General features: G+C 41.4%; 2 protein-coding genes across 7 annotated transcripts in view; one reads left to right on the top strand and one right to left on the bottom strand.

The window, feature by feature from the left end:
- Positions 1–1,726: 1,726 nt before the first annotated feature.
- On the top strand, positions 1,727–8,138 carry XPA (XPA, DNA damage recognition and repair factor). 2 transcript variants are annotated; one of them, XM_034410805.3, is made up of 7 exons: positions 1,727–1,803; positions 2,838–3,004; positions 3,721–3,840; positions 4,444–4,549; positions 5,826–5,991; positions 6,865–6,982; positions 7,765–8,138. In XM_034410805.3, exons 2-7 carry the CDS (start codon positions 2,866–2,868, stop codon positions 7,911–7,913), a joined length of 798 nt encoding a protein of 265 aa, XP_034266696.1. In that variant the 5' UTR covers positions 1,727–1,803; positions 2,838–2,865; the 3' UTR covers positions 7,914–8,138. The 2 variants fall into 2 exon arrangements, with proteins under 2 accessions (XP_034266696.1, XP_034266695.1); XM_034410804.3 differs by having other exon boundaries at positions 1,783–1,932.
- Positions 8,057–19,125, bottom strand: part of LOC117661707 (nuclear cap-binding protein subunit 1) — a 37,374-nt gene continuing 26,305 nt past the window's right edge. For all 5 annotated transcript variants that reach the window (XM_034410799.3, XM_087886440.1, XM_034410800.3 and 2 more), the window contains one exon: positions 8,057–9,849. In XM_034410799.3, coding sequence (XP_034266690.2) covers positions 9,736–9,849 — 114 coding nt within the window. In that variant the 3' untranslated portion in view covers positions 8,057–9,735. The remainder of the gene's footprint in view (positions 9,850–19,125) is intronic.

Below are 19,125 nucleotides of genomic sequence, written 5' to 3'. Positions count from 1 at the left end.
CTTTACCCCTCTGTGATATTCAGCTAGCACATGGGCAGAGCCATTCACATGTCTCTTCAAGACCAAACTTATGAAAAGAAGTACAACCAACCTTAGAGCTGACAGGGAGTATACTGAAATGCTAGGCAGCTTCTGCCTTTTGGGATAGGCCACCAACAGCACAATAAAAAAATAAGCAGTCAAGAAATATAACCCTGACCTCAACAGGGCAGCCACGAAGGCCTTAGAAAGATATCCAGATGTCATGATGTGATTGCACCTACAAAGATCAGAATTACGTAAACCATGGTCTTCCCAGGGACACGTTATTGAAGTGAAACTTGGACTTTGAAGAAACAGGACCGGAAGAATATTGATGCATTTGAACTTTGGTATGGGAGAAGAAAGGAATGTGGTGGCTCAGTGGCTAAGACATTGAGCTTGTAGATCAGAAGGTCGGCAGTTCAGTGGTTCAAATCCCTAGTGCCACGTATTGGAGTGAGCTCCCGTTACTTGTCCCAGCTTCTGCCAACCTAGCAGTTCAAAAGCACATAAAAATGCAAGTAGAAAAATAGGGACCACTTTGGTGCGAAGGCAACAGCGCTCCGTGTGCCTTCGGCATTTAGTCATGCTGGCCACATAACCATGGAGACATCTTCGGACAGCACTGGCTCTTCGGCTTGGAAACGGAGATGAGCACCGTCCCCTAGTGCCAGAAACGACTAGCACGCATGTGCGAGGGAACCTTTACCTTTACCTATGGGAGAAGAGAATCTTATGGACGGCCAAGAAAACCAAGAAATGGGTCATCAAATAAATCAATCCAGAGTTCTCATTCCAGACACAAATGACCACTCTCAAATAATCCTATTTTGAAGAATGGCAAGCTTTAGCTTTCTGAGAAAGACTGTAATGCTGGGAAAGTTGGAAGGAAAGAGAAAAGAGTCATGGAGGAGCTGAAAGGATTCAGTTACAATGTAATGGGTGCACCATTGGAAGATCTGAAAGGCTAAATTAAAGGGGGGGGAGGGATCCATTGGACTTGATGGCATGTAATTAATTATTTCAATTTTAAAATTAAATCAAAACATTGAAGGTTATATTTCTGCAATGCTTATACCACCAAGTCTGTATGTTTACGTCAACTAAGCAAGTCCTATAAAAGTAGAAGGTATTAATTTGGAAAGGTTTCAGCGCACTCTGCTGTCGGTTGTCAAAACCCCAAGTGCTTACTTTACTTTCTGGGTTGGGCGATTTATACACCTGATGTGGCCGAACTACAACTCCCAGCAGTCCAGGCGGCTCGTCTCCAAACACAGATACTATAGGAGAAAATTTAGAGCGCTTGCTCTTTCGAAATCGTCCTTCCTTTTTTGAAAATTTGAAAGTGCCTCAATTTTTGAAGACATGCATATGCGTCCGCGGAGAAAGTGTCTTCTGCTGAGACCTAAGAGATTGGCTTTGATCTTGGTTACAACCTGAATCAGTTGTATCAGTTACTCTCTTAGCGCAGCTACGATTTGCAGTTGAGATCATACAACACCAAACTTATCTTTCTCTTCCGGACTTTATATTGCACACTATAAAGATAATTGTACAGGACTTTTTTTTTTTTTTTTTAAAATTGAGAATAATATAAAAAGAAATCTTCCTGTCTCCTTGAAAAGCTATTTTAAATCTCGCTATCTACGGAAGGATGGTCTTTTCTTCATTTTTAAGTCTATGGTCAAAAGCTCCCCATTACACTTCGGTCGGTGGGTGGGAGAGAGGGTGCCTTTTCCAGCGCATGCGCGCTCCGTTCAAGAAGCCTGCTCTATACTACCTGTGAGTACTGTAGCCGGTGGTCGTGGCGTCGGAGGGTCCTTCTCGGATTTTCCTGCTTTTCCAAGGCGGGACGCGCGAAGTGAAGACCAAATTTACGTGGGGCAAGGAGCCCCTTGGCGTGAATATCTGGCGAGTGATGATGATGGTGGTCAGAGGAGGGTTGTGCCGAGTGGGAACCAATTTCAGTCCCTGCTTGCATCTGGCACCCTGTTTGACAGGCGGCACGGGTTTAACTTTTGCGGGGAGGCGAGTTGCTAAATCTCCTTTGCTGATGTCAGCAAGGAAAAACGACAAAGAGTTGTGACATTTTCAAACCTCGGGAGATTGATCGGGCACAAACGTTTGTGCACTGAAGCTCACTTTATCAGTCATGCCGCCTCTTGGGAGAGGGGATGCACCTCTGCAGTTTTCTTGGCAGCCTTGCAAAATGCATTTTTTGGGGGGAGGGGGTTCGAATTCCAATAAAACAGCCCAAGAATCACCCATCCAAGTAGGAGAGGAGAGGAGAAGAGTTGGAAGGGTCTTTGGAGGGCATCTAGTCTAACCCCTTGCTCAGGCAGGAAACCCTATACCATTTCAGACAAATGGTTGTCCAATCTCTTCTTAAAAATTTCCAGTGTTGGAACATTCACAGCTTCTGGAGGCAAGTTGTTCCACTGATTAATTGTTCTAACTGTCAGGAAATTACTTCTTAGTTCTAGGTTGCTTCTCTCCTTGATTAGTTCCCACCCATTGCTTCTTGTCCTGCTTTGAAGAATAGGTTGACTCCCTCTTCTTTGTGGCAACCCCTGAGATATTGGAACACAGCTATCATGTCATCCCTAGTCCTTCTTTTCATTAAACTAGACATACCCAATTCCAGCAACCCTTTAGCCTCCACTCCCCTAATCATCTTTTATTGCTCTTCTCTGCACTTTTTCTATTAATGCCATCCCACCTCACTCCACGTTTTATTAAATATGCTCAAATTGGTATTTAGTAGACCTTCGGCTATTTCGTTTTTTATACTCTGTCTACCCTCTTCCCATTTTTAGATGAGCGATTCTGATTCTGAATCTGGTCATGGATCCAAGTGCTGCCCAAGGAGAAAAAAGCACACTCTCCGAGACCATGAAGGCAAAGATTGAGAGGAACCGTCAGCGGGCTTTGATGCTCAGGCAAGCTAGACTGGCGAACTGGCCCTACCCTTCTCCTGGCGAAGGTTTGCCGTATCCTGTTATTGTGCCATATATGGGGGCAAGATGACAGAGCTCCTGTTAGTTTGTGTACTTTATAAGGAAGTCATACGAAGAAGATGATGTAGGGAAGTTCTTAAGACTTTCCCTAATAAATTGTACATTCTGGGAAATTAAACAAGTTTATTGTAAAAAGGGCCACCACCTTCTTTTGCGTTGAGTTCACAGAGAAGTTAAGACGGGATTCCATAATATTCTCTGCCTTACTAGGCCTTTCATTGGACTTATATTCATTCATGCATAAGGAAGAATGTTTGTGGAACAAACTTCAGTGAAGGATATTTTATTCAAATCTGAAGAAAAAATGTGCATTGACATTATTGGCTTATTACTAGGTATTCCAAGCCAGTGTCATTCTGTATTATATTATTAGCAGGATGGGCCAACCCAGCCACTTGTAAAGTGTGAAGTGTAATTACATAAACAGTGGCTTAGTGAATATATGGACTCACTCATATCTTCCCAGTTTGTTTTATAAATTAGATCTGTTGCATCACAGTTTGAGGTGGATACGAGATGTGTAAATGTATATATTTCTAGACTGTGGTCTAAAAGTGTTGAAGTGTTGAAGTCTCTTCAGTGACTGAAAGTAGTTTATATAATGAATGTTATGGAGTCATTCCAAAACAAAGTCATTTTATTTGTACAGGTGCACAATTAAATTGTTACTTTATCTTTCCAGGCAGTTCAAAAGTTAAAGTACCTTCAAAGACAATAGATACAGGAGGAGGGTTTTTTCTGGAGGAGGAAGAGGAAGAAGAGACAAATCGACACCAAACTGAGAAAATTGTGCATCCCCCTGGTAATCTGTGCTTTATTTTGATAAGTGCCTGAATAAGCAAGTCATGGGAAATTTTGGTGGAAAAGAGCCATATGTTCTTGCTGACTATCTGTGTGTCCATACTGATGTAGGCAGTATTCTAGGTTCAACATTGGTTAAATAAGAATATAAATTTGCTAATTTAAAGTTGTCTGAGAATTAAAGTGAATGTGGATGGAGACAACACATCTAGAGATCACCAGATTGGAAAAAATTGCACTATTGTGTCAATAATTTGTTTAAAATGATTCTGGGCAGCATACAAAGATTGAAATCAAAGTTACAGAACAATAACCCATGTTTTCCAAGGTAAAGAGTATCATAAAACCACATCAACAGCACAGCTTACCTAACCTGGAAAAGCAAGTTAGTTAGAACTTATTAGTTCTAATAAGCAGTACTTATTTTTTCTCAAGGTTTACAGAGAATAAAACACAATGAAATGTCATTTCCAAGATTCCAAAGCTTATTTTTGTGTGTGTGTGTGTGTGTGTGTTTGTATTTCTTGTTATTGTTACTTTACTATTTTGGATACATTTAAGAGCCTAAATTGTTATTTTTGTGCTTCTGTTCTTATTTTAATAGGTCCAGTATTAGAATTTGATTATCTAATCTGTGAAGAATGTGGGAAGGAATTCATGGACTCATATCTCATGAACCATTTTGACCTGGCAACATGTGATAATTGCAGGTACGGCAATTTTGTTTTTGTAATTCAAATCAGTTCTGACTCCTGGCTACTGTGGATTAAGAATGACTAAGTAAGTGGATTTAGTGTTTAACAAATGGTTTCATTTTGTTTGTATTGCAAAAATTTCTAGCTCGATGTAAAAAATAAATATTTAAGCCCAGAGTCATTTGGAGTTTGGCAGCATCAAATCAAATCAAATCAAATCAATCAATTAAAAAATACAATGACATTTAACAAGTGTATTTTTGGATAATCAAAAAGGAATAATCAAAAATATTTTTAAATGTATACCAGCCCCCTAAATGTTGGTAATATGCATATTATGCAAATGAATAATTTAAAAACCATACATTTTAACAGAAACTGAATGTATAATATTACATCTCCTTTTGCAAGAATATATTCAATTGAACACAATGGCATTTACTTTATAAAGGTGCATGTAGAAAAAGACTAAAAGGCTGAAATCTCAAATACACTTACAGATTACAGTATATATATATCCGTAAATGTATTTGAGATTAGTATATTGTGTATATTGTGTTGTCTTTATACATCATTGTGGACATGTTTCCAATGTTAGTTAAGTATAGATACATATAGAAGTTTGAGCATAATCAAAACAGATTTAAGCACTTGTAATAATCCTGTTAATTTCTGTGGGACTAATTTAAATGTTGCACCTAATTAAATGGCATTGATGCATGCACATTTGGAAAATATTCCCAGGAAATCTTACTTTCTAGTAAGTGTGTTTAGGATTCCATTTTAAACTGTCAAATTTGTGCTTATTTCTATCCAGTGGAATGTTTGAAGATAAAATTCAGATTACATTGTGATTGAATTAATATTGTGCATGCTTAAAAAATGATTTGGAAGAAGTGTTACCCAAGCATGCTTTTTAATGTTCATTTAATGCACCCTTTTATACAGGCTTCCACACAAGCTTGAAAAAAGATGTGATTTAAGAGGTGATTTAAATATTCTGTTTATTAAAGTTCTTTTTTTTTTTTTGTTCAGCTTCATGTGGAAGTTGGAAAACAGAATTGTGTTTTTATAAAGTTTGAAGCTCTTTTTCCAAATCATTTTCAAGGCTTTTGTTGTTGTTGTTGCATAGACCAACTTGATATTTGGTGTGCTTATAATATGTACCACTGAACATAAAAATACAAAGTTAAGAATTAGGTTAGTTAGTGCTGTAACATATACTGTATATTATTTGATATATGCAAATACATAGAATGCATTTTCAGGTTGAATTGGGATCTCATTTCAGAGATGTTGAAAACAAACATAAACTCTTAACAAGGACTGAAGCAAAGCAAGAGTATCTTCTCAAAGACTGTGATTTAGACAAGAGAGAGCCAGTGCTTAGATTCATTCTGAAGAAAAATCCTCATAATCCACACTGGGGTGATATGAAACTTTATTTAAAACTACAGGTAATTGAATCTTGTCTTCTTAATATTTTTCTTCCAAAGATATGACTTCTTGCATTCAAACAACATTTCACTTTTTCTCATGGTGAACGTTTAACTATCTGATTCAACTGTCTCGATTTTTGTTGGTGATGGTGGTAGGTTATGTGGGAGCTGAATTATATCAGAATGTGCCTTTCTGCTGAGGGAAGTTTTCTATCAAAAGGGAGGAGAGGGGAAGGGAAGGGAAGGGAAGGGAAGAGAAGAGAAGAGAAGAGAAGAGAAGAGAAGAGAAGAGAAGAGAAGAGAAGAGAAGAGAAGAGAAGAGAAGAGAAGAGAGAGAAGAGGTCTTTTTGTAACCTGCAAAATCTGTTCTAAAAATTTGGGGAACCCTTCTGTGGAACTAATCTTGTTGCTACTTCCAGAGACTTTCTGAATCTGTTGCACGATTGCCATGCTGTTTCCCACAAGCATTGATTTCTATTGTAGTATTGCCAGGAGGAGTAAATGGGACCGCTTCTTTGTATGAAGTGCTATTCTTCCATGAAAAGAATGGCTCCTTAAATAAAACAACCCTTTCCCCAGGGATACTGAATGAAAATAGTACTAAGTGAAGATAGTACTATATTCTTTGCTAAAGACAGCTAGCTGAGAACAAGAGCCCTTGCTTGTTGTACAGCAGCCAGCACAAAGATGGGGCTGGGACATTACTTTGTATAAGGTTTGTCCAGGAGAACCCTGCCTCCCAGGGTTCTCCAGGAGGCCACATACAGAAAACCCTTTGTTACCAGCTACTTTCCCCTGGCTTTTGTAGCCCAGATACAATAGCCCTAGCTGATCTAACAATTTTGTTTCCAGTTCCCTAAATTTTACTCAAATGATGCTTGGCATTTACAGGTAATTAAACGTTCCCTTGAAGTTTGGGGTAGTGAGGAAGCATTAGAAGAAGCTAAAGAAAACCGCCAAGATAACAGAGAGAAGATGAAACAGAAAAAGTTTGATAAAAAAGTTAAAGGTAGGTTACAAGTCGTAGTTGAGTGATACCAGTAAACCTCCCTGTCCCTCTACTTTTAAGATCGAAGGACAATGTACTAGTCTACACAAATTAGCTTTATTTATTTTTTTAAAAACCCACCATTCTTGGATTCCACTAAGACCCAGTATATTTGACTCAAAAGTGAAAATGGTGGGTTGATACAACTGTTTATAGTGCAGCTTTTTAAAGAGCTAGCAAGTCAATGTTGGCTCAAATATTTCAGAAGTGGCTTGCCATGATGTGTTTCCCTTGGTTGAATGAGAGTGACCCAGCTGACTTTGTGCCTAAATCAAACTAGAAGTCAGTTCTCTTATTAGTGCTTACCTTTCAAAAAAGAAAAGGAAAGCTAACTTGGGGGTGGGGGGGAGGAAGGATGGCAGAATTGTCAGGGAAATTGGAATTCTGCAAGTAGCCAACCTCTTCCGATAGCCAGATTTATTGCACTCATCATACTCTTGGTGGCTGATGCCCCACTGACTGAAAGATTAAGGGGTTTAATCTATGAAATCCAGGGAAAGAGTTATATTCTTTTGTGTCTGATTTTTATGATCACCGTTTTCTAATGGACTTTAAAATTCACTCTAGATTCATTCTAGATTCATTCCAATTCGATCGGTACCTTGTCTTTCAAAAACAGAACATCAATGAAGTCATTAGGGTTTAGACTCTCCTTCAGAGCACATGCAGACTGTCATTGGGGATAATAGATTTTATTTGTGTGTGACTGTGTTTTAATGATTGTGCTCCTTCTATTTTATTAGAATTACGGCGAGCTGTAAGAAGTAGTTTATGGAAAAAAGACACAAGTATCCACCAACATGAGTATGGAGCTGAAGAAATGATTGGAGATGATACGTACAGAAAGATCTGCAGCACGTGTGGTCATGAATTAACCTATGAAAAGATGTAGTGCGGCTTGGATTTACATTCAATGCATTTTTGTATTCAAGTATTTATGTAATGGATCACATTCTTTGTGTCCTATTTTGCATACCCTAACCATTATCCAGAAGTAACTGAAAATCTGGTAGAAAAGAGGCATAATAATCATCCTTTTATAAAAAAAATGTTACATTTATTGAATAATAAAAATATTTAACTGTATAATACTTACACAGTTAAATGCTTATCTGTATCACTGCATGCATTCTTAACATTTTCCATATATATATCTACAGTAGTTTGTGGGTTAGAAAAAACAGTTTCCAATTTTGAAGGTCATAGACATATACATTATAGAATATAGAGAAGAGAAAACACACCCTTGCACTTGGTTCTTGCAACTTTATTGCTGTGGAGATAGTGGCTGCATCAGAGAACATAATATACCAAAGTGTGGTTTGTGTGGTTTTGATTTAATGTTATTTCAACACAATCACAAACCTGTAAGCCCCCAAACGTCATACTGAGCTAACGATTGCCATGGAGAATGCTACTGGGAGGGTTGAAGAGTTGCTAGGAATGTACAGCTGACCAAGTTAGTTTGAGGCCCTGGAGGCTAGAGCGGTATGTAATCTCCCTACCTAGTTCTTCTTAAAGGAACACATAATATTCTGAGGGAAAACATCTGGGCCTTGCCTATGTTGGTAAATGAGTAGACTTTAGCAGTCTGTGAACTTGCTTTTCATTAACTGGCTGGATGACATTAGCTGTTCATTGTGCTGTTTTGCCTAGTAACGATAAATGCAATTCAACGCTGAGCTATATATATTTTCTACTATTAAGAATAGGCCTTTAAGTTACTCTCAAATGTCTTGCTCGCAAGATGTTGATAACCATATTGGCAAAGCCAGCCTTGATCTAATGACTTGGCTTATCAAATTTATGAGTAAACATAAATAAATAAAAAGAAGCACAACAGCCCTGGTTGTCTTCTTGGTCTAGGCCAGAGGTCTTCAAACTTACATAGCATAGATGGCTGGAGAATTCTGGGAGTTGAAGTCCACAAGTCTTAAAGCTGCCAAGTTTGAAGACCTCTGGTCTAGGCCCATGAAACAAAAATACGCTTTCTCCAGAGTAATCAGACAATCTTGAGCTATGGAAGGCAGATCAGGCTAGTTGATAGGTTTTATTAAGTCCCTTAATGCAACTTATATCTGCATTACAAATGAACAGCAAGGATTGTTGCTTCAGTAATTATGTTTGTTTCTATTCTGTGTGACCCAAAATAAGCACATTAGACCAATATAAAAAAAGTGTTATAATTTCAATTATGTTTCACACAACCATGATAATTCATTTTGATAGCAAACATACCCAAAAGTTCTTCGCAGACTTGGCCATTTAAACATTCATATATTTGAGGCTTCTATTTCTTATGAGCTTTGAGCATTACCACCAGAAAGGCCGTCCTCAGACACATTCGTATGTTTTGAGACTTGTTTCACATTATGGAACCTGCTGCATGGTATGCAAGAGGTAAACAAAGAGTCACATCTATTTATTGTCTTCTATTTTTAACTTTTATACCAACAATAAGAGGGCACAAAAGGGAGGCTATGGCAGAGTCAACATTCAATCCATTTCAAATTTAGAAATCCACACATTATTGTCCCAAACATCCTGGAATCATAATTAGCGTAAGGCCCCTACTGCTGAAAATTTGAGCACTGTGTAGCTTATCTAGCACAGCACACTTTCAGATTATTATTTTTTTTCTTTTCTTTCCCATCAAAATCTTAAGTTTAACAAGATGAAATTAAGTCCTGTACAAAAAAAAAAAAAAAAAAAAATCAAGCTTGGAGTGCACAGAACTGCTGAAATATAGCCAGTATGTGATGATCCAATTCTGCTGTAAATAGAAGGTTCTCCAAGGTCACCATGTACTGTTGGATGATCTGATGATGCTACAGACACAAAAAAGCATTTTGGTTAAGCTTGGAAACGACGTAACATGTTAAATAAACCATCTTTTAAAAACATTAGTACCTTGTTTGTACTTGCCAGTTGTGGCTTAATACTGCAAGTTTGATTTGTATGATAGGAACAGCACAACTATACTATACACTATGTGCAATTCAAGTCAACACAATTAAAAATAGAACCTGGTCTGGAACCATCAGGAAAACCAGAGTGGACAATCTTGATTATGAAATCCAGTGTCATATGAGCCTTGGTGGTGCAGCAGACTAAAGCACTGTTAAGTAACACCAGCTGCCTGCAATTACTGCAAGTTCAAATCTCACCAGGCTCAAGGTTGACTCAGCCTTCCATCCTTTCGAGGTAGGTAAAATGAGGACCCGGTTTGTGGGGGCAATAAACTGACTTTGTATAAAAAAGAACACCGCTGGTGGGGGAGGGCAAAAGCCCTACTAAGCAGGTATATACAAAAGTATGAAGGCTATTGCTTAACGCATTGTAAACCGCCCTGAGTCTCCGGAAAAGGGCGGCATATAAATCGAACCACTAAATAAATAAATAAATAAATAAATAAATAAATAAATAAATAAATAAATAAATAAGAAGCAGTAGGTTTATAACATGCTAACTGTTTTTATACAGAAATAAAAGATTAATTCATTGTAAAATATTATTTACTTAATATCTATCAGCCTACCACTTCCAGAGCACTGTAAAATGAAGGCAATAAAAACACTGTATAAAATACCGTATTTTCCGGCGTATAAGATGACTGGGCGTATAAGACGACCCCCTACTTTTCCTGTTAAAATATAGGGTTTGGGCTATACTCGCCGTATAAGACTACCCCTCTTCCAACGCACACCAAATAAAAATTAAAAAACATCAGATTTGATTTCAATATGGTAATTTTAATTCAAATGCTTATGCCTTTCCAAGAATCTAGTACACCAGGATACAGTGGCCTTAAATCTGTTGCTGTGATCTGGGTTAGATTTGGCCCACTGAAATGCAAACAAACGTATTTTATTTCGTGTCACTACATAACCGTTTTGGCGATGCTCATTCACCATGTCTGCTACATGTTTTTCGAGTTCTGGCCAATGTGGGGTGCCTCTTCTTAATGCACACTTACCCCTTGGCATACTCTTTAACGCTTTTACATTTGCTTTCCAGTCCCGAACCATCTTTTCTGTTACTCCATATTGTCTTGCAGCAGCACAGTTATTATGTTCCATGGCAAAGTTTACAACTTTAAGTTTAAAACTGGCTTCATATTTCTTTCTTCTTGCTGGTGGAGCCATGATGGGGTCTTGACTGTTATATTTGTATACTATACTGTATGTACTGTTGCTGTACTGTATGTATTGTTGCTGTACTGTAGAGAAAGGTAATGGGCTACGCTACGTGTAGTGGCAAGAGGGCTATTTTGTACCAGGTTTTTTTCCTTCACCCATGCAGCCTTGTCGAGATCCGCACACTTCATGAATCTGAGTTGCTGGCACTGACTGATGACATTGACAGAAAGCTGTGCCAATCTAGTCAAGGCTGCATGCTGCTGAATGCTGGAACCAGCTGGCTGCTGAGCGGAGCTTCTCCCAGGCATCTATGGGGGTATTACCGACGCTCCGACTTCCCCAGCTGACCCCCACTGATGGCGAGCTCCACCGGTCTGGGGAAGTCAGAGCGTCGGTAATATCTCCCTGGATGCCTGGGGGAAGCTCCGCGCAGCAACCAGCTGGTTCCAGCATTCCAAGGAGGTCCACAGTGAAAGCAGCGCCCCGGTCGACCTGGGCCAGCACCTTGCACACCTGGCTCTGCGTCTCCATTATGAGAAGCTCCATGCAACTTCGCATGTCTCCGCCCCAGTCGCGCAGCTCTCGCAATCCGCTCACCGGAGGAGCCATGAAGTGCTCGCACCGCCTTGCCAGATCTTCCTCATCCTCCTTTCCCCATGGCTTTTCCGGTTGTAATTGTTGCTGCTGCTGCCGCCGAGGCTGCTCCTTCATCTCCGCCTGCCGCACCAGATCCAGCCCGGCCAGCACCGCCGTGGCTCCCGCAGTCCAAGCGGATCGGCACCCGGGCTCGCAGGTGAAGGGTGGGAGTGCGCAGCGCACTTTCCTGGCTTGGCGCCTATCCGGACGGCTGCAGTAATGGTGAGAGCAGGCAACCTCGGGAGAGCCATTTCGGGACTCCGTTTTGCACGTGTAGCGGATCCCAGTTACCAAGAAACCCGGAGAAGAGGCACAAGGGGGGTTTATCAAAAAGGAGCTTTAAAAGAGGTCTCGATACAGAGGACGCGGCGAGCATGGACACCGTCCACACAAACAGGCACCAAAGTCTCATTGCGGCAACGTTAAGCCGCGACTTTACACGCCTCCTAGTTTTAGGCTGCTTGTTCCAATGCCTTCGCGATAAGCCGGCAGAATCAAAACTCTTTTTTTCTTTCTTTCCCTCTCTCTCTCTCAGCGGCTTTGAACCCGTGGAATTGGGGGGGGAGAGGGGGAATGTTATCAGCAACAAACAACAACAAAAAGTGTGTGTTTGTGGAGAGGGGAGGTAGTGGTAAAGGCGGCAGACTGGTTTTTTTTCCCCCAAGCCGATCTCTTTCGCGGCGTATCCAGCCCGACCCCATTCAGAAGAAAGGCTGCAGCCGGAAAGAAACGGGGGGGAAAGACATCTGCACCTTTTGTTACATACACACACACGAAACCCACAGTTTTCTGGCCTCTCGCGCAGATCTGTTGTGGGGTGGGGTGGGTGGGAGCCACATAATTCCGGGAGGCGAAAAGGGGCGCAGGGATATTTCCAGAAATGAGCGAAATAATGCAATCCATGCAGCGACGCCCATATTCTCCCGTTCAGATTCTACCTCTGGCTGAGAGAAAACTGCCTTGAAAGTTTCTCTGCCCCCCCCTTTAAACCCAAGACCCTGCCTCGTTTGCAGACTAGAGCACTTCTTTCCCCCGCCCGATTAGCCCAGGTTAAAATCTTAAAAGCTTGGGCGCCCCTCAAGCCGCTTCTCCCGACATCGGGATGAACGAGAAAGCCGTTTTAGCTTCACCTATTCTTCCACACACACACCTCCACCCCGGAAGGTAACTTAGCGCTGCTCCTCCTTTCCCCATGGCTTTTCTGGTTGTAATTGTTGCTGCTGCTGCCACCGAGGCTGCTCCTTCATCTCCGCCCGCCGCACCAGACCCAGCCCGGCCAGCACTGCTGTGGCTCCCGCAGTCCAAGCGGATTGGCACCCGGGCTCGCAGGCGAAGGGTGGGAGTGCACAGCGCACTTTCCTGGCTTGGCGCCAATCCAGACGGCTGCAGAAGGAACTGGGCACCGGCTGTCATGTCTTTTCTGCTGTGCGGGATTCGGCACCTGGGCTCCCGGGGTTTAAGCCTCCGGGCTGGCCCGCGCTGCTCCAGGATGTTCGCTTCGGGCTCCTTGGAATCGCTGCCGGGCGGTTCTTCCCGTTGGGGCGATGGTGGGTGGCTGCGAGCCTGGAAGAGGTGGTGAAATGCAGAGCAATACCTCGTGGGGAAGGAGTTCGCCGTGGCTCCTGCAGTCCAAGCGACGCCGATCGCTGCCACCCACCATCGCCCCAACGGGAAGAACTGCCCGGCAGCGATTCCAAGGAGCCCGAAGCGAACATCCTGGAGCAGCACGGGCCGGCCCGGAGGCTTAAACTCCGGGAGCCCAGGTGCCGAATCCCGCACAGCAGAAAAGACATGACAGCCGGTGCCCAGTTCCTTCTGCAGCCGTCCGGATCGGCGCCAAGCCAGGAAAGTGCGCTGTGCACTCCCACCCTTCGCCTGCGAGCCCGGGTGCCGATCCGCTTGGACTGCGGGAGCCACAGCGGTACTGGCCGGGCTGGGTCTGGTGCGGCGGGCGGAGATGAAGGAGCAGCCTCGGTGGCAGCAGCAGCAACAATTACAACCGGAAAAGCCATGGGGAAAGGAGGACGAGGAAGATCTGGCAAGGTGGTGCGAGCACTTCATGGCTCCTCCGGTGAGCGGATTGCGAGAGCTGCGTGACTGGGGCGGAGACATGCGAAGTCGCATGGAGCTTCTCATAATGGAGACGCAGAGCCAGGTGTGCAAGGCGCTGGCCCAGGTCGACCGCGGCGCCACTTTCACCGTGGACTGCTGGGAAAGAAAGGAAGGTGACCCGAATTCTGGGGTAGAGTGGGGACGCGTTCCTTTCTCGTGGGCCAGGCACTGCCTGGCACCTCTTGTAGGTTGGAACTAATTTGGAGTACAGCTTCCCCTCAATGTTGCCGGCGCTCCCAAAGTGTCATCGGTCAGCGCCAGCAACTCAGATTTGGGTACCCGGCGTATAAGACGACCCCTGACTTTTGAGATGATTTTCCTGGGTTAAAAAGTCGTCTTATACGCTGGAAAATACGGTAAACAGAAATTAGAAACAGAAATCATAAGATTCATAAACTTTAACTCCAGAAATCCATCTCCAGCTACAAGCCTGTACAAATAAAACAAAAAGTCTTAATTTAATCCCATGTAAAACTTTATCTAAGAGAGCTTTCCTTAACCATGCCAGTACCACTGTCTAATGGTTATGGGATGGTCATCTAATTTTAGATGACAGACTTGAATCTTGCATTTATTTAGTTATTTAGAATCTGAAATGAGCATTAGCATAGCTAATAAAAGCCAATTCTGGGTAAATAAAGGTTTTAGAGACGACAACAATCACCGTTGGGCCCAGCATTTGACTGACAGAAAGTTTGGCTGATTAAGTGGAACTGTTAGCTAGGCTACCTGTGTGCTCCTGGTTAGCTAAGGTTTCTCAGAAGATGATATGTGGTTGGATCCTGGCAATGATGAATCTATTCTTAAGAGAAAGTGGTGGAACCACTGATTAAAAAAGGTAATGTTGCCTCAAGATGCCATTGCTAAATTTGATTGTTTTGGGTACCGTAACTTTAATTTTATTTCCAATTTTCTCTTCTTGGGGAAGCTTGTTAAGAAAGTACTTCTACTGCAGCTTCATAGATACCTTTGATCACAGGATTCTTCTAGATACTTCAGGGATTAGAAGTGGAAGGCAGTTCTGCCTTGATCATTCACCTTCCTCCAAGGTTGGTTTCGGTCAGGGGAGAGAGATCTAATCTGCAGCATTTTATCTGCAGGTTTCCTCAGGATTTGGCACTCTCCCCATTTCTATTTAATACGAAGCTGCTGAATGAGGTCATCTGACAGTGCAGTGTGGGGTATCAAACTGGGTGCTAATGATACTCAGATCTACACCTCTGTTGTTGGCCTACCAACTGATGCCACTGGTGGTTCTATCAGAGAGTCTGGAGGCTGTGGTTGGGGAAAAATAGGATTTAGCTCAACCCTGTAACTGGCTGTGAGTCTTAGGGTGTGAGAAAAATAGGAATTATTCCTGTAAAAGCATAACCTGAGTTACGCCATTTTGAAATCATGTTAAGGTTTTGTTTTACTTTGTATAACCTGATTATATAATTTAGCTGACATTTAAGAACATGAGAAAGGAAATGTGTAATTCCTGTTTTTGAGAAGATGTTTGTTTTGCAGGAAATACGTTCCTGGGTTAACTTGCCCTTATTAATTAAAGGAAGTACGCAATTGATGTTTTTGAGGGGTATTTCTGTTGGGAATTGGGGAATTTCCAGGGTGGAATTATGTACTGCATATGTTATATAAGATGTTATGTAAGATCTGGAACTGATTCCCAAGGTACTTTATTGACGTGTATTCTGAATGTCCTGAAGACTATAAAAACTTGTGTAAATTGTTTTATTTCCGTCTTTCTCTACTTTAGAGAGAAAGTCCCTTTGCAAAGAATAAACTCTGTTACAGGATTATTTCAGTCTTTGTCTCTTTAAAACGATAATGGGATTTACCTGTCTACCACAATTGGCGCCCGAACAGGGACTGAAAACATTCTGTCTGGAAGGGATTTCCCTGCGTGCGCACATAACACTGATTTCAGTGAGATGGGGTTATTTCCTTTCCAGCCGGAATTGCTTTTCTATGAACCTTGAGGCAGAGACCTGAATGCCTGGACAGAGAGGAACGTTCCTGAAGACTTCGGTGCACCAGGAGTGAGTATATGTTTTCTTTTTGGTGGTTTGGATTTGTGTATGTTTGTGTGTGTGGCCTGTATGATTTGTGTGTATAATTAGTGTAATACAGGTTGGGGAAAGTATGGGGACTTTACTAGGGAAAAGTGCTGCTGAGACTGAGATATCCTCCATCCCCCATATCTCCATTAGTGGTTAGAGGATTGGTTGGAAGCTTGTACAAAGGTATTAGATAAGGTGACTATGATTAATTATTGTAGGAGGTTTGGCTGACGTTTGTGTTGATACAGCCTAATTATAGGTGGAGTAAGTTTGGGGAGTCAGACCCATATTGGATCAATGCTTTGAAGAAAGCTTTGGTGAAAAAAGAAGTTGAAAGTTCAATTGTTATATGTTGAACCTCAGTTCCATGTTCAGTAGTTTAACTCCTCTTCCCCGAGAAGTTCTAGAGTTTTGTATGGGAAGGAAGAAGAAGAGGAAGGTTGGGATCCTTTAGCTTATGCTACATGCCCACCTCCCACTCCTTCGTATAATCCAAGTTGTGGGTGAAATTGATGTTGTTGCTGGGAGCCGAAAGGAAGAGACTTTAGCAGGGCAGTAATATAGGCAGTTGGAAAAGGAGTTGGGTGAATTGTTAGTAACTGTGAAACAGAATCCATCCACTTCTCCTCATGTTACATGTTCACAAACTAAAGGAATGTTTCCTTTAAGAGGAATGCTGAATGGTATTGCGGCTTTTGTGAATGAGTCTTTGACATCTTCTGATCTGGAAGATTATAAAAGAAATATGCCGTCTTTCTAAGCGGATCTGATTAAGTTGTCTGAGTCATTGGATTTGTTCTTGAGACCCAATCTGTATACTTTTGCAGAGTTACAGTGTATATTGGGTTATTTGTTCTCCCCTGGGGAGAGGTCACAAATTTGAAAGGCAGCTATGGTTTTTTTTGGATAAAAACCCAAGTGGGGGCTGTTCACCCCGTTGCTGCAGATGTTAAGTCTCCATTAGTTGATCCTGGTTGGGATAATGATAATTTAGCTGATCGGGAACAAATGGAGGGAGTTAAGACAGCTGTACCTCAAGGAAGAAACAAAAGTTTTTGAGGTGGAACAGTTGTGGGAAGAAACACCGTCTGTGTTTCTGGAAAATATTAAGGACAATTTGAATAAGCACACTGGTCTTTCTCCTGAAACGCCGGCTTATGAGTCCTTAATGAAAATGAAATTTGTGACGAAATCATGGCCAGACATACAGAAGCTACTACTGATATTGCTGCTCTGTTGAAAGAAGCTTAAAAGGTCTATGTGAATAGGGACGAGGCCAAGACTAGAAGAGAAAAAGAAGGAAAGAAATGATGAATGATGGTGTCTGTGTTGCAACAGACAGGAGAGGGAAAGGAGTTAGGTAGAAGAGGAAAAGGTTTTGTGAAACTTTGGTTGCAATGTGGCGACAGTGTCCTGGAATTGGGAGAGGATTACACCAGTGGAAAAAAGTCTAGTGTTGGTGGATTGGAAAGCAAAAAGTGTATTATACGTTTGGATGTGATATTTGTTCTAGAAGTAGGTCTTAATCTGCTTGGGAGAGATGCATTGTCTCTTCTGGGATGTGAGCTTGGTATACAGATCTTTATTGTTCTTGGATGAGGCAGAAAACTCTGTAGGAATGTAGTAAGGAAGGTTTATTGTTCTTCTTACCTGAGGTTGAATGCGAATATTTTGTCTTTGATTAATGTGATGAGATGGTGATATGTGTGTGCTGGCTAATTAAGTGACCTTCTTGGCTTAAGTCTGGAGCTGTGGAGGACAGGTGTGGTTAGGGCCCAAAATCAAGTTTTTGATTAAAAACCGCATCCTGAAGTTTTCCACTGCTTGAGGAATGGGCTACAAGATGTCAAGGATAAAACTGAAATGGGTATCTGAAGGGATGGAACCTTTCCAGGTTTTATTCCAGGTTTGCAAATGTTGTTAAATGGTATGTGTGTGTAATGAGAGTTGTTTAGGCAATAGAGCTCATTGTCTTGAAAAAATAATAATAATGAGAATGATAGTAAAGCTCCCTGAAGTATTTGTATTGGTAGGGAAAAGGCATGTGTGCGTTGGAATACACTAAAAGGTCTGATTGCAGAATAAATATGAGTGTATGTGGTAAGCCCTTAAATGGGGGTGGTAAAGTGATCCTGATATTTGTGAATGTCTGTGCGTTGAACCCCTGAGAAATTTCCTTTTGTATATTGAAATAGTGAGTGGCAAGAGTTTGTTGTTGTAGTTGTTGTTATGTTGTAATAGCAAGTGTGTGAATGAGCAAGTGAGAGATGAGAGAGATCCTATGGAGAAGTAGGATTAGGTAGAGGTATTTGCGATGTTAATTAGAGACAGGAGTAGTATTTTTCTTCTCTATATTTTTCTCCGTCTTTTTGTTCTGAATAAGAGAAGTAAGAAAGGGGGGAGGGAAGGTGCGGTTTGTTTTCCCTTTTACACATTTTTTTTTCCTTTGTTGAGTTTGTCTGAGAGAAAGGAGGGGCGAATGGGTGATTTGATCCTGCATTGTTTCTGACTGCATTGGCAGCTATGCAGATGTATTTCCTGTTCTGCTTTAGAGAAGTGACATTGAAAGTTTGAAAAGTTTTTGGGAGTAGAGACCCGGAGTACCTCTATTAGGTGATTTTCTTTTGCTTTTTGAAGTTTTTTATTACCCTCTTTTATGTTTTTGTGTCTGTGTATTTTGAATGATTTTGAATGCTGAGAAGGAGATTTCTAGATACTAGATACTGGATAGTCTGGGGAATAGTTGACTATGTTATTTTAGCTTAGTGTTGTCTAGGTAAAGGATGTTTCCTTGAGGGAAGAATTACTGGTAAAAGGTAAAGATGACTTTTGGTCTGGTTAGCTAGGAAGTTACTTGTAAGTTTGTCTGTATAGACTTGTGAATTTAGATTAAGCTTTGCATTTTTTTGAAGCTTGTGGAAATAGTTTAGCTAATTTTTGATAGAAGTGTGGTGTGATTCCTCTGAAGTGGGGAGAGTTGAGTATTTATTGAGACTCTATTGATTTATTGATAGTTAATTTTAAACTAAGTTGTTTGGAAGAAAGGTTGAAGAGTTGAAGAGTTGAAGAAAGTAAAAATATAGTGTTGCTCCAGTGTTATGTTTGCCTGGTTTAAGGAAAAATTTCCACTTGTCTGTAGTAGTGGAAGATGGTATAG

The sequence above is a fragment of the Pantherophis guttatus genome, chromosome 2 (genome assembly GCF_059756535.1).
Source record: "Pantherophis guttatus breed Tessera chromosome 2, ASM5975653v1, whole genome shotgun sequence".
NCBI lineage: Eukaryota > Metazoa > Chordata > Lepidosauria > Squamata > Colubridae > Pantherophis > Pantherophis guttatus.
This window is presented reverse-complemented; position numbering and strand designations above follow the sequence as displayed.

Excerpts from the sequence above, each read along its gene's own strand:
- XPA (XM_034410805.3), top strand. The coding sequence starts at position 2,866 with ATGGATCCAAGTGCTGCCCAAGGAGAAAAAAGCACACTCTCCGAGACC. Across the intron at positions 4,550-5,825 it reads GCAACATGTGATAATTGCAG|AGATGTTGAAAACAAACATA; the intron begins GTACGGCAATTT and ends ATCTCATTTCAG. Across the intron at positions 5,992-6,864 it reads AACTTTATTTAAAACTACAG|GTAATTAAACGTTCCCTTGA; the intron begins GTAATTGAATCT and ends TGGCATTTACAG.